Raw genomic sequence first — 13,653 nt, forward strand, 5'->3', positions numbered from 1 at the left:
ACCCTATGTTATCAGCACTCACTGTTTAGACACAAGAAAAAACAAGAATTATCATTGACAAACCGTGAAAAGGTTTTGTGGATTCTGCTTCCTGACTGAATGGCTGCTAATGGACCAGTTCGCAGAATCATGGAGGGGGGGGGAACTGGGTCCGTGACAGGGTAACACTGAGGCCACAGTGACGGGCACGGAGCGTTGGGCCCCCAACTCGAGTGGGAGGTCCGTGAGCAACAGGAGCAGGGTGGGAAGGCGGAAAGTGTGTCCATCAGGGCCTCAGAGTGGGACGAGAAGCCGTACTCCAGGCCACAGGCCCCCACGAGCTGCATCGCAGGACAGTGCCCAGTTACCTGGAATTGTCAGCAACTATTTGCTTGAAAAGGAGGCGCTGATAGCAACAATTCGCCTTCAGACACTGAAAGTCACACAGCGATGGGTGCTGATGGCAGATTTAGAGGCAGAGACTTTGTCAACAGACTAACAAGCCAATATTGTTGACAGTTTAAAGGAATCACTGATTTTTAAAATTTTATTTACTCAGTGCAAATTTATCAAATATCAGACAGATCAACAAAAACAGGTGCCCGTAATCACCGTGGCTGAAGTAGGCAGTCCAGGGGCCCGGTTTCACGCTGTGGGCAGCATTGAGGAGCAGCCAGGTTGCCATAGAGACCAGGCCCGCTTTACAATTCAAAGCATGAAGGTGAAGAAAGGGCGAGTCAGTCTTTGTTTTTTTCTCTCGCTGAAACATGAAATCAGTGAATCTTACAGCACAGAAGGCCATTCAGCCCATCGAGTCTGCGCCGCCTCTTTCAAAGAGTGATCCAGCTAGTCCCACTCCCCCGCTCTTTCACCATATCCCTGCTATTTGTTTCTCCTTTAAGTAGTCATCCAATTCCCTTTGGAAGGCTGCTATTGAATCTGTATCCGCCACCCTTTCAGGCAACTCATTCCAGATCCCAAACACTCGTTGCATAAATAAGTTTTCCCTCATGTCGCCTCTGGTTCTTTTGCCAATCACATTAAAACAGCGACATTACACGCCGCTTCAAAAAAAAAAGCGATGTTCGTCTAAACCCTTCAGGGGTTCCCAAACTGAACAAAAACTGAACGCAGCTCCCGGTGCAGTCTGCACACCTTTAAAGACCCGCGACCTCAGAAAACCTTTTCGCACCGAAGGAATGCCTTCTTTGCCCAAACTCATGTTATGACCTACGTTTGAACAACTAGGCAACAACCACAATAGGCAAGGGAGGAAAAATAAAACGGCAAGCAAAAACACAAATCAGGAAAATTAACACAAAAGAGTTTGCGTCACACCACAGGGCGATTGCTGTGATCCTACACTCCCAGCAGGGAGCTGTGCTCACACAAAGTGCAGGCTAAATAATTGGGGCTACAATGTTGTAGGCCCAATTCTCTGACCCGTACTTTTGAATGCACTTTCCCCACTGGAAATACAGAATTTACCCTTATAGACATGACAGCGATATTGCAGTACTAACAAACTGAATACAAGTTTGCAACAGTCAGAAAGCGGAGGTAAAATGAAACAAATCAACATTAGTCAATCATACAAACCAGACAGATATTTTGGTACGAGTCTCAACAAGGCCCAGGCCCAGGGGACGACTCAAGGCCCAGGCCCAGGGGACAACACCAGGCCCAGGGGAGGACACCAGGCCCAGGCCAAGGGGACGACACAAGGCCCAGGCCCAGGGGAGACTCAAGGCCCAGGCCCAGGGGACGACACAAGGCCCAGGCCCAGGGGACGACACAAGGCCCAGGCCCAGGGGACGACACAAGGCCCAGGCCCAGGGGACGACACAAGGCCCAGGCCCAGGCCCAGGGGACGACACAAGGCCCAGGCCCAGGGGACGACTCAAGGCCCAGGCCCAGGGGACGACTCAAGGCTCAGGCCCAGGGGACGACTCAAGGCCCAGGCCCAGATGACGACTCAAGGCCCAGGCCCAGGGGAGACTCAAGGCCCAGGGCCAGGGGACGACTCAAGGCCCAGGCCCAGGGGACGACACAAGGCCCAGGCCCAGGGGACGACTCAAGGCCCAGGCCCAGGGGACGACTCAAGGCCCAGGCCCAGGGGACGACTCAAGGCCCAGGCCCAGGGGACGACTCAAGGCCCAGGCCCAGGGGACGACACAAGGCCCAGACCCAGGGGACGACTCAAGGCCCAGGCCAAGGGGACGACTCAAGGCCCAGGCCCAGGGGACGACTCAAGGCCCAGGCCCAGGGGACGACACAAGGCCCAGACCCAGGGGACGACTCCAGGCCCAGGCCCAGGGGACGACTCAAGGCCCAGGCCCAGGGGACGACTCAAGGCCCAGGCGACGACTCAAGGCCCAGGCTCAGGGGACGACTCCAGGCCCAGGCCCAGGGGACGACTCCAGGCCCAGGCCCAGGCGACGACTCAAGGCCCAGGCCCATGGGACGACACAAGGCCCAGGCCCAGGGGACGACTCAAGGCCCAGACCCAGGGGACGACACCAGGCCCAGGGGACGACTCAAGGCCCAGGCCCAGGGGACGACTCCAGGCCCAGGCGACGACTCAAGGCCAAGGCCCAGGCCCAGGGGACGACTCAAGGCCCAGGCCCAGGGGACGGCTCAAGGCCCAGGCCAAGGGGACGACTCAAGGCCCAGGCCAAGGGGACGACTCAAGGCCCAGGCCCAGGGGACGACTCAAGGCCCAGGCCCAGGGGACAACACCAGGCCCAGGGGACGACTCAAGGCCCAGGCCCAGGGGACGACTCAAGGCCCAGGCCCAGGGGACGACACCAGGCCCAGGGGACGACTCAAGGCCCAGGCCAAGGGGACGACTCAAGGCCCAGACCCAGGGGATGACACCAGGCCCATTCAGACCAACACTGGGAGGGGTAGTCAGGATAAGGTGTCAAGTCATTAAATTAACGCTAGGGACGGTATGACTTTCAGGGCAGTAAGTGGGAATGAGCGGCTAATTTTTAAATAAAACAGTCAGCTGCCTCCAAAACTTGCCGCAGACAGAAAATGACGGGCATACAAGTACAAAACGCAGGAAGTGGGGAAATGGAAAATAAGTGAGGAAATAAGACACATACGTACTTCACTAAAGTAAGCTGTGGCACTTACCTGGTTTATTTCATTTGTTAACTGAGAGAGAATCATTACTCCTATAATACAGTGCTCAACGCTGTCCTGGGGAGAAGAAGCACAGAAACAATGCGGTTGTTTACTTTCTCTTCCCATACTATTCCCGAAGCAAATTAGCCACGATTATTAACAACTGATGTGTTAATCCCTTGGGATTTAAGGCTCATTAATACAGAGGCAACTGTGCCTGCTCCAAATGGAAGTGAACTGAGCTGCCAATCAAACAGATACGGGAGGATTCCCGATACAGGATAGAAACATGCTGCATTTCAGATTAACAAAATAACAGAATGGGCTTCGTGACCATTTAGACTGAACAATGGCCTCAGTCACTCAGCAAGCCTGCACTGTGGAGCCAGGTACAACTGTTACTTCGGAAAAGAATTTCCCATCAGATTTTTTCTCCTCTTTCCTGGTATCATTGGCTTCTATGATTCCATAGGTGCCCTCACTCAGCTAGCCCATGTGTCCATGCCCCCCAATAGAGTAAATAGGGAGAGACTGTTTCCAGTGGCAGGAGGGTTGGGAACCAGAGGACACACATTTAAAATAATTGACAAAAAAGCCAGGGAGAGAAATGAAGAGACTTTTTTTACACAACGGTGGAAGCAAATTCAATAATAACTTTCAAAAGGAAATTGGATAAATATCTAAAAAGAAAAAAATTGCAGCATTACAGGGAAAGCACAGGGGAGCGGGACTACTTGGTATCTCGTTCAGGGAGTCGGAACAGGCATGATGGGCCGAATGGCTTCCTGCTGCGCTGTATGATTCTGAATCTACGTGTCGACACTAAGTTTTAAGAGGCTATCTGATCACTGCCTACATCCAACTGTCTGCTGACAGGGGGGGGGGGGGGGGTAGGAGCAGACAGAAAGGGCATCACAGCCAAGGGCGATACTGTCCTTCACACTTTCCAGCGCAGCTCACTGTGCCGTTGATCAGTAGAAGGATCCCTGCCCGATTCTCCCCTCGATAGCTCAGAGGCACTGAAGCCGACTGCACATTCCCACCTCAGATCAGCTAACTCAGCACAGGGACAGGAGGAGGCCATTCAGCCTCTCACACTTGTTCCGCCATTCAATTATATCAGGGCTGATCTGGATCTTAACTCCATCGACCCGCCTTGGTTCCGTATCCCTTAATACCTAGCAGTTTGGGAACTGAACCTGGGAGCCTTTGGGGCAACAGGGCTCACTATAGACTGCCCTCACCTCCTGAGCCGGGGCGAGGGGGCGTCAGGCAAACATTTTTAACTTTATTTTGTACAGTGCTTACTTCCCAAGAGAAATACATGCACTCAGGATGATTACCACAGAAAATGTAAAAATAAATTTCAACTTGAGCTGTGTCAGTTTTTGAAGCCAGAGTAAAGATTTATCCCCAGAACAAAGATTTGTGAGCAAAACTGCAGGCGTCCCCTACCTGTAAGAATCGCGTGACATCTGCAATGACATTCCTGAACACGTACTCATCCTTCTGGCAGTCAAACCAGCCCAGTTTGGTGATTCTGGCAAACAGCTGGATCAGAGCTTGTGTTACAAAGTTTGCCAGCTTGGGCCTGGTCGCCAGGTAATTCAAGACATAGTTTCCTGATCCCAAAATAAAAAGGGAAAAGAAATTAAATGCTGCAACATCCTTGAAAACCTGAAGTGGCTACGACCCGATTAAAAGGAAGAACGGACTTGGATTTATATAGCGCCTTACACGTCCTCAGGACGTCTCAAAGCGCTTCATAGCAAATTAATTACATTTGAAGTGCGGTCACCTTATTTTGTATATAAACCTAGCTGTGAATTTAGGCACAGCAAGGTCCCACAAATAAATGACCAGCTAATCTGTTTTGGTGGTTAGTTGAGGCCTGAATGCAAGCCTGGACTCTGGGCAAATGCCCTTTCTCTTACTCGAATATGGGATCTTGTGCGCAAATCTCAACAGGCACATGGAGCCTTAGTTTAATGACTCTTTCAAAAGACGGCACATCCCACAGCCCTGCACTATTTGTAGAGAGTGTCCAGGAGTGTCCCAGTATTTGTAGAGAGTGTCCAGGAGTGTGTCAGTATTTGTAGAGTGTGTCCAGGAGTGTGTCAGTATTTGTAGAGAGTGTGTCCAGGAGTGTGTCAGTATTTGTAGAGAGTGTCCAGGAGTGTGTCAGTATTTGTAGAGAGTGTCCAGGAGTGTGTCAGTATTTGTAGAGAGTGTCCAGGAGTGTGTCAGTATTTGTAGAGAGTGTCCAGGAGTGTGTCAGTATTTGTAGAGTGTGTCCAGGAGTGTGTCAGTATTTGTAGAGTGTGTCCAGGAGTGTGTCAGTATTTGTAGAGTGTGTCCAGGAGTGTGTCAGTATTTGCAGAGTGTGTCCAGGAGTGTGTCAGTATTTGTAGAGTGTGTCCAGGAGTGTGTCAGTATTTGTAGAGAGTGTGTCCAGGAGTGTGTCAGTATTTGTAGAGAGTGTCCAGGAGTGTGTCAGTATTTGTAGAGAGTGTCCAGGAGTGTGTCAGTATTTGTAGAGAGTGTCCAGGAGTGTGTCAGTATTTGTAGAGAGTGTCCAGGAGTGTGTCAGTATTTGTAGAGAGTGTCCAGGAGTGTGTCAGTATTTGTAGAGTGTGTCCAGGAGTGTGTCAGTATTTGTAGTGTGTGTCCAGGAGTGTGTCAGTATTTGTAGAGTGTGTCCAGGAGTGTGTCAGTATTTGCAGAGTGTGTCCAGGAGTGTGTCAGTATTTGTAGAGTGTGTCCAGGAGTGTGTCAGTATTTGCAGAGTGTGTCAGTATTTGTAGAGAGTGTCCAGGAGTGTGTCAGTATTTGTAGAGTGTGTCCAGGAGTGTGTCAGTATTTGTAGAGAGTGTCCAGGAGTGTGTCAGTATTTGTAGAGTGTCCAGGAGTGTGTCAGTATTTGTAGAGTGTGTCCAGGAGTGTGTCAGTATTTGTAGAGAGTGTCCAGGAGTGTGTCAGTATTTGTAGAGTGTGTCCAGGAGTGTGTCAGTATTTGTAGAGTGTGTCCAGGAGTGTGTCAGTATTTGCAGAGTGTGTCCAGGAGTGTGTCAGTATTTGTAGAGTGTCCAGGAGTGTGTCAGTATTTGCAGAGTGTGTCCAGGAGTGTGTCAGTATTTGTAGAGAGTGTCCAGGAGTGTGTCAGTATTTGCAGAGTGTGTCAGTATTTGTAGAGTGTGTCAGTATTTGTAGAGAGTGTCCAGGAGTGTGTCAGTATTTGCAGAGTGTGTCAGTGTTTGTAGAGAGTGTCCAGGAGTGTGTCAGTATTTGTAGAGTGTGTCCAGGAGTGTGTCAGTATTTGTGGAGAGTGTCCAGGAGTGTGTCAGTATTTGTAGAGTGTCCAGGAGTGTGTCAGTATTTGTAGTGTGTGTCCAGGAGTGTGTCAGTATTTGTAGAGTGTGTCCAGGAGTGTGTCAGTATTTGTAGAGTGTGTCCAGGAGTGTGTCAGTATTTGTAGAGAATGTCCAGGAGTGTGTCAGTATTTGTAGAGTGTGTCCAGGAGTGTGTCAGTATTTGTAGAGAGTGTCCAGTAGTGTGTCAGTATTTGTAGAGAGTGTCCAGGAGTGTGTCAGTATTTGTAGAGAGTGTCCAGGAGTGTGTCAGTATTTGCAGAGTGTGTCAGTATTTGTAGAGTGTGTCCAGGAGTGTGTCAGTATTTGTAGAGTGTCCAGGAGTGTGTCAGTATTTGTAGAGAGTGTCCAGGAGTGTGTCAGTATTTGTAGAGAGTGTCCAGGAGTGTGTCAGTATTTGTAGAGTGTGTCCAGGAGTGTGTCAGTATTTGTAGAGAGTGTGTCCAGGAGTGTGTCAGTATTTGTAGAGAGTGTCCAGGAGTGTGTCAGTATTTGTAGAGTGTGTCCAGGAGTGTGTCAGTATTTGTAGAGAGTGTCCAGGAGTGTGTCAGTATTTGTAGAGTGTCCAGGAGTGTGTCAGTATTTGCAGAGTGTGTCCAGGAATGTGTCAGTATTTGCAGAGTGTGTCCGGGAGTGTGTCAGTATTTGTAGAGAGTGTCCAGGAGTGTGTCAGTATTTGCAGAGTGTGTCAGTATTTGTAGAGAGTGTCCAGGAGTGTGTCAGTATTTGCAGAGTGTGTCAGTATTTGTAGAGAGTGTCCAGGAGTGTGTCAGTATTTGTAGAGTGTGTCCAGGAGTGTGTCAGTATTTGTAGAGTGTGTCCAGGAGTGTGTCAGTATTTGTAGTGTGTGTCAGTATTTGTAGAGAGTGTCCAGGAGTGTGTCAGTATTTGCAGAGTGTGTCCAGGAGTGTGTCAGTATTTGTAGAGTGTGTCCAGGAGTGTGTCAGTATTTGTAGAGAGTGTCCAGGAGTGTGTCAGTATTTGTAGAGTGTGTCCAGGAGTGTGTCAGTATTTGTAGAGTGTGTCCAGGAGTGTGTCAGTATTTGTAGTGTGTGTCAGTATTTGTAGAGAGTGTCCAGGAGTGTGTCAGTATTTGCAGAGTGTGTCCAGGAGTGTGTCAGTATTTGTAGAGTGTGTCCAGGAGTGTGTCAGTATTTGTAGAGAGTGTCCAGGAGTGTGTCAGTATTTGTAGAGAGTGTGTCCAGGAGTGTGTCAGTATTTGTAGAGAGTGTCCAGGAGTGTGTCAGTATTTGTAGAGAGTGTCCAGGAGTGTGTCAGTATTTGTAGAGAGTGTCCAGGAGTGTGTCAGTATTTGTAGAGAGTGTCCAGGAGTGTGTCAGTATTTGTAGAGTGTGTCCAGGAGTGTGTCAGTATTTGTAGAGTGTCCAGGAGTGTGTCAGTATTTGTAGAGTGTGTCCAGGAGTGTGTCAGTATTTGTAGAGTGTGTCCAGGAGTGTGTCAGTATTTGTAGTGTGTGTCCAGGAGTGTGTCAGTATTTGTAGAGTGTGTCCAGGAGTGTGTCAGTATTTGTAGAGAGTGTCCAGGAGTGTGTCAGTATTTGTAGAGAGTGTCCAGGAGTGTGTCAGTATTTGTAGAGAGTGTCCAGGAGTGTGTCAGTATTTGTAGAGTGTGTCCAGGAGTGTGTCAGTATTTGTAGTGTCCAGGAGTGTGTCAGTATTTGTAGAGTGTGTCCAGGAGTGTGTCAGTATTTGTAGAGTGTGTCCAGGAGTGTGTCAGTATTTGTAGAGTGTGTCCACGAGTGTGTCAGTGTTTGTACAGAGTGTCCAGGAGTGTGTCAGTATTTGTAGAGGATCCCCAGAACGTGAGTGTTAGCAAGGGGGTCTCATGAGTGTATCAGTATTGGCAAGGTGCTAATAATGGCAGGGCCTTCGGGAATGTGTCAATATCGGTAGGAGACACCCCACTCCATCCTCCCTGCCCCAGCCCATACAGAAAAGTTTGTAATTGAAGATCAGATTAAAGGGCTCCTATGCGTCCCTAAGGAAAAGCTAGGAAAAAAAGAGAGACCGACCCGTACTTACGTATGTCGGTGCGCTGTTCTAAAGGCAAAGGGTTGTTCGTTCGCGACACAAGCTTTGTAAGGCAGGTTGCCGCCAGCAACTGTGAATATGATGACTGGGGAATAATAATAATAATAATATCAACAAAAGGTTTTTTCTAAAGGCAATGGTTCCTTAGAACTTTACATCTGTGGCAATGAACTAGCACTGTGCAGAATATCGCTGCTTATTTACTTTCGTGACTAGTGTTAAATTGATGAAGAATATGTGACGTCTGTTAGATCCAGAATGGGAGTTAGAAGCTTTCAGTAATAGCCAGAGTTCAAGGCATAAATTGATGTGTACAGTTTCAGCTTTCAATCCGAAACAGTAATCGTTATGCTTAAAAATCAGGACACCAGAATCTATTAGCATCCACAGAGACATATGCACATCAATGCGAACATGGGTTTAAGCCCATGAACAACAAAGCTTGGGATGCCCTTGATTTAGATTGCTGGCTGCACTGATCCATGGGCAATATACATCCCAATATGCAGCAAGGTGAACAACCTGCATTTTACATAGTATTTACAACACAGAAACAGGCCATTCAGCCCAACAGATCCACGTGGGAATTTATGCTCCCCACAAGCCTCCTTCCACCCTTCGTCATCTAACTCCAGCAGCATTCCTTTGTCCCTCATGTATTTATCTATTTAAAGGGATCTATACTATTCGCCTCAACCACTCCCTGTGGCAGCGAGTTCCACATTCTCACCACTCTCTGGGTAAAGAAGTTTCTCCTGAATTCCCTATCGATTTATTAGGGACTATCTTATAGTTATGGCCCCTAGTTTTGGTCTTGCCTGCAAGTGGAAATATCTTCTCTACGTCTACCCTATCAACCCCTTTCATAATCTTAACGACCTCTATCAAGTGGTGACGTCAGTCTTCTCTTTTCTAGAGAAAAAGAGTCCCAGCTAGTTCAATTTTTCCTGCTAGATATACAGTAACCTCTCAGTTCAGGAATCATTCCAGTAAATCTTTTTTGCACCTTCACCAGTGATCTATATCCTTTTTATAACATGGAGACCAGAACTCTTCACAGTTCTCCAAGTGTGGTCTAACCAAGGTTCCACAGAAGTTTAACAGAACTTCTCTGCTTTTCAATTCCATCCCTCCAGAATTGAAACCCAGTATTTTGTTTGCTTTTTCTTTTAAGTGGCCTTATTAACGTGCATTACTATTTTGAGTGATGTGTGTCTTTTTTTAAATTTGTTTCTAGGATGTGGACGTCGCTGGCAAAGCCAGCATTTATTTACCATCCCTAGTTGCCCTTGAGAAGGTGGTGGTGAGCTGCCTTCTTGAGCCGCTGCAGTCCGTGTGGTGAAGGTGCTCCCACAGTGCTGCTAGGGAGGGAGTTCCAGGATTTTGACCCAGCGACGATGAAGGATCGGCATTATGCTTCTAAGTCAGGATGGTGTGTGACTTGGAGGTGGTGGTGTTCCCGTGCGCCTGCTGCCCTTGTCCTTCTAGGTGGAAGAGGTCGCGGGTTTGGGAGGTGCTGCCGAAGAAGCCTTGGTGAGGTGCTGCAGTGCATCTTGTAGATGGTACACACTGCACCTCAATCCTTCTGTTCCTCCACCCCATTTAGATACTTATTTTCCAAGTAGTATGTGGCCTCCTTATTCTTCCTACCAGAATGTACCAATATGGCTAATGTCCCAGGAGTATGGTTAATACCACTGCAGGTGGAGTTCATGAGACATAGTGTGACTTGCACCAGGGTGAGAACAACCAGTTCCTTGCTCAAGACACGAGCATTCTCCAATGACTGTTCCAAGTCAGACAAGAATCATACATTTAGGCTTGCACACCAGTGAAGTTACTTCCAGCACTGGTATGCATTGAATTGAGCAAAAACTACATCCAGGTCCAGCTTAGCTCCTAGTTGGACTAGTTGGCTATGCATCCCAATGTCAAGTTTGGACTTCTACCTGAACCGCACCAATGCAGAGGCATCATGAAAAAATTGTTAGGATGAAGCAGAGAGTCATTCTTCTCAATCCTGCTCCAGACAGTAGAGCACGAGAGAGGGTACATTCCTGGGTATTACAATCGCTTTACCCAATTGCTTGTAATCTCCACAGCAGAATGGACTCTCGCTTCGATTGCTGGGTCCTCATCGCAGTCCTTCTTGAAAGTTCGGGGAACAGAAGGAGCCCCCTGTTTGAAACAGTTTGCAATCATAGAAACTAGGAGCAGGAGTAGGCCATTGGGTCCCTTGAGCCTGTTCCGCCATTTAATGAGATCATGGCTGATCATCCAAATTCAGTACCCTGTCCCTGCTTTCTCCCCATATCCCTTGATCCCGTTAGCTTTAGGAAATATATCCAACTCCTTCTTGAATATATTTAATGAATTGGCCTCAAATGCCTTCTATGGTACAGAATTCCACAGGTTCACCATTCTCTGGGTGAAGAAATTCCTCCTCATCTCTGTCCTAAATGGCTTACCCCTTATCCTTAGACTGTGACCCCTGGTCCTGGACTCCCCCGCCATCGGGAACATCATTCCTACATCTAGTCTGTCTAGTCCTGTTAGGATTTTATAAGTTTCACTGAGATCCCCTCTCATTCTTCTAAACTCTAGCGAATATAAGCCTAATCGACCCAATCTCTCTTCATACGTCATTCCTGCCATCCCAGGTATCAGTCTGGTGAATCTTCGCTGCACTCCCTCCATGGCAAGAACATCCTTCCTCAGAGAAGGCGACCAAAACTGCACACAATACTCAAGGTGTGGTCTCACCAAGGCCCTGTACAACTGCAGCAAGACATCCTTGCTCCTGTACTCGAATCCTCTCGCTATGAAGGCCAACATACCATTTGCCTTCTTAACCGCCTGCTGCACCTGCATGCTTACCTTCAGCGACTGGTGCACAAGGACACCCAGGTCTCGTTGCACTTCCCCTTTTCCCAATCTATTGCCATTCAGATAATAATCTGCCTTCCTGTTTTTGCCACCAAAGTGGATAACCTCGCATTTATCCACATTATACTGCATCTGCCCAATCACCCAACCTGTCGAACTCATACTGGAGTTTCTCTGCATCCTCCTCACAGCACACACGCCCACCCAGCTTTGTGTCATCTGCAAACTTGGGAGATATTACATCTAGTTCCCTTGTCTTGATCATGTAAATATATTGTATAGCTGGGGTCCTAGCACCGATCCCTGCTGTACCCCACTAGTCACTGCCTGCCACTCGGAAAAAGACCCGTTTATTCCAACTCTTTGCTTCCTGTCTGCCAACCAGTTCTCTATCCAAGTCAGTGCCTTACCCCCAATCCCATGTGCTTTAACTTTGCACACTAATCTCTTATGAGGGACCTTATCGAAAGCCTTCTGAAAGTCCAAATACACCACATCCACTGGTTCTCCCTTATCTATTCTACCAGTTACATCCTTAAGGAAGTGGCCCTAGAAATAGTAGATGCATTGCTGGTCATCTTCCAAAATTCTATAGACTCTGGAACAGTTCCCATGGATTGGAGGGTAGCTAATGTTACCCCACTATTCAAAAAAGGTGGTAGAGAGAAAACAGGAAATTATAGACCTTTTGTAAATCCATGTTGACTTTGTCCGATCCTGTCACTGTTTTCCAAGTGCTCTGCTATTACATCTTTTATAATGGACTCAAGCATTTTCCCCACTACTGATTTTCCCCGTTTTCTCTCTACCACCTTTTTTACATAGTGGGGTTACATTAGCTACCCTCCAATCCATGGGAACTGTTCCAGAGTCTATAGAATTTTGGAAGATGACCAGCAATGCATCTACTATTTCTAGGGCCACTTCCTTAAGTACCCTAGGATGTAGATTATCAGGCCTTGGGGATTTATCGGCCTTCAATCCCGTCAATTTCCCTAACACTATTTCCCTACAAATACTGATTTTGTTCAGTTCCTCCCTCTCATTAGATCCTATTTTCCCCATCTTTGGGAGGTTATTTGTGTAATGTATACACCTTTAAGGGGAACTATCTTTTACAGCTCATGTATACTGCAGTACTGGCAGTGACTACACCTGTATATAGCACTGAGCAGTAATCTGTACAGATCAGTTCCACTGTGAGCCACGTTGAGTAAACACCTGTTGTACCGTTTCTCCTGCAGTCTGTGTCTTATTATACCCGGACACAACATTGGCGACAAGGCAAGTTCGAACCTACCTGCAACTCTGCATCACCTCCCGGGGATTCGTTCCTGGAGATCAGTGGATTGGAGGTCAAGGCCAGAGACTCGGGCGTCGACCACAGGCAACCGCCCAGTCATCCAGCAGAGACTCGAGAATTGCGGGGGAGGCTGTCGAGAGCCAGGCTTGGCATTCCAGTCGAGGCGGTCCAGCGAAACGGGCTGGCAACAGGTAATGCGCAGACCCTTCCCGGACAGCGGCGGGCTACAGCCTGACCGAGCGGCACAGCAAAGGGCCGAGCAGCGTCGACGGGGGGGAGAGAGAGAGAGAGAGAGGGCAGAGCGCACAGGGCGCAGCCGGTGTTCAGGGGCTGAGCGGCGTCGGAGAGAGGGAGAGAGAGACGCACAGAAACCCGCGAGGCGCCGCCATTGCCACGATGACCGCCAACAGCGGCGTTGGCAGCAGCGCAGGAGAAGCGCGCGAAACCTACAGGGCGCCGCCATTGCCACGAGAACCGCCGGGAGCGGCGTTGGCAGCAGCGGGGGAGGAAGGAAAGCGCGGGAGACGCCATTTTAAGTCATTGGGAGACGCCATTTTAAACCACACCCAAAATGCCGAAGTGGCAGTATCACCGCATTTGACAATGAAGTCGAAGATTAGACTACATATGTCGAACGAATAGAGGTGTACTGCAAGGCAAATGAGGTGTCAGATGACAAGAAAGCGTCGGTATTGTTAAATTTAATGGGTGCAAAGACGTATGGTTTATTGCGAAATCTAGTAACCCCAACAAAGCCAATGGAAAAGAGTTTTGAAGGCATAGTTGATATACCTATCAATTCGTCCAATAAAAAGCGACGAGTTAGGAACGTAACTAAAGGTTTTTATTGACTAAATAACAGAGCCCACCCTCGTGGGTGATCGGGTCCAACAAGGAGGAATACCAGCCAGTCGACTACCTTTATACCTGGGCA

General features: G+C 48.4%; 1 protein-coding gene across 1 annotated transcript in view; it reads right to left on the reverse strand.

Annotated features, from left to right (window-relative positions):
• The window catches only part of xpo7 (exportin 7), a 120,555-nt gene that overhangs the window by 63,826 nt on the left and 43,076 nt on the right, over positions 1-13,653 (reverse strand). The window contains exons 3-5 of the mRNA XM_085970895.1: positions 8,522-8,615; positions 4,567-4,733; positions 3,121-3,186 (exon numbers count right to left, since the gene is read on the reverse strand). Coding sequence (XP_085827021.1) covers positions 3,121-3,186; positions 4,567-4,733; positions 8,522-8,615 — 327 coding nt within the window. The remainder of the gene's footprint in view (positions 1-3,120; positions 3,187-4,566; positions 4,734-8,521; positions 8,616-13,653) is intronic.

This window comes from Somniosus microcephalus, chromosome 30 (genome assembly GCF_052327205.1).
Source record: "Somniosus microcephalus isolate GS21.2 chromosome 30, FLI_Smic_1.0, whole genome shotgun sequence".
NCBI lineage: Eukaryota > Metazoa > Chordata > Chondrichthyes > Squaliformes > Somniosidae > Somniosus > Somniosus microcephalus.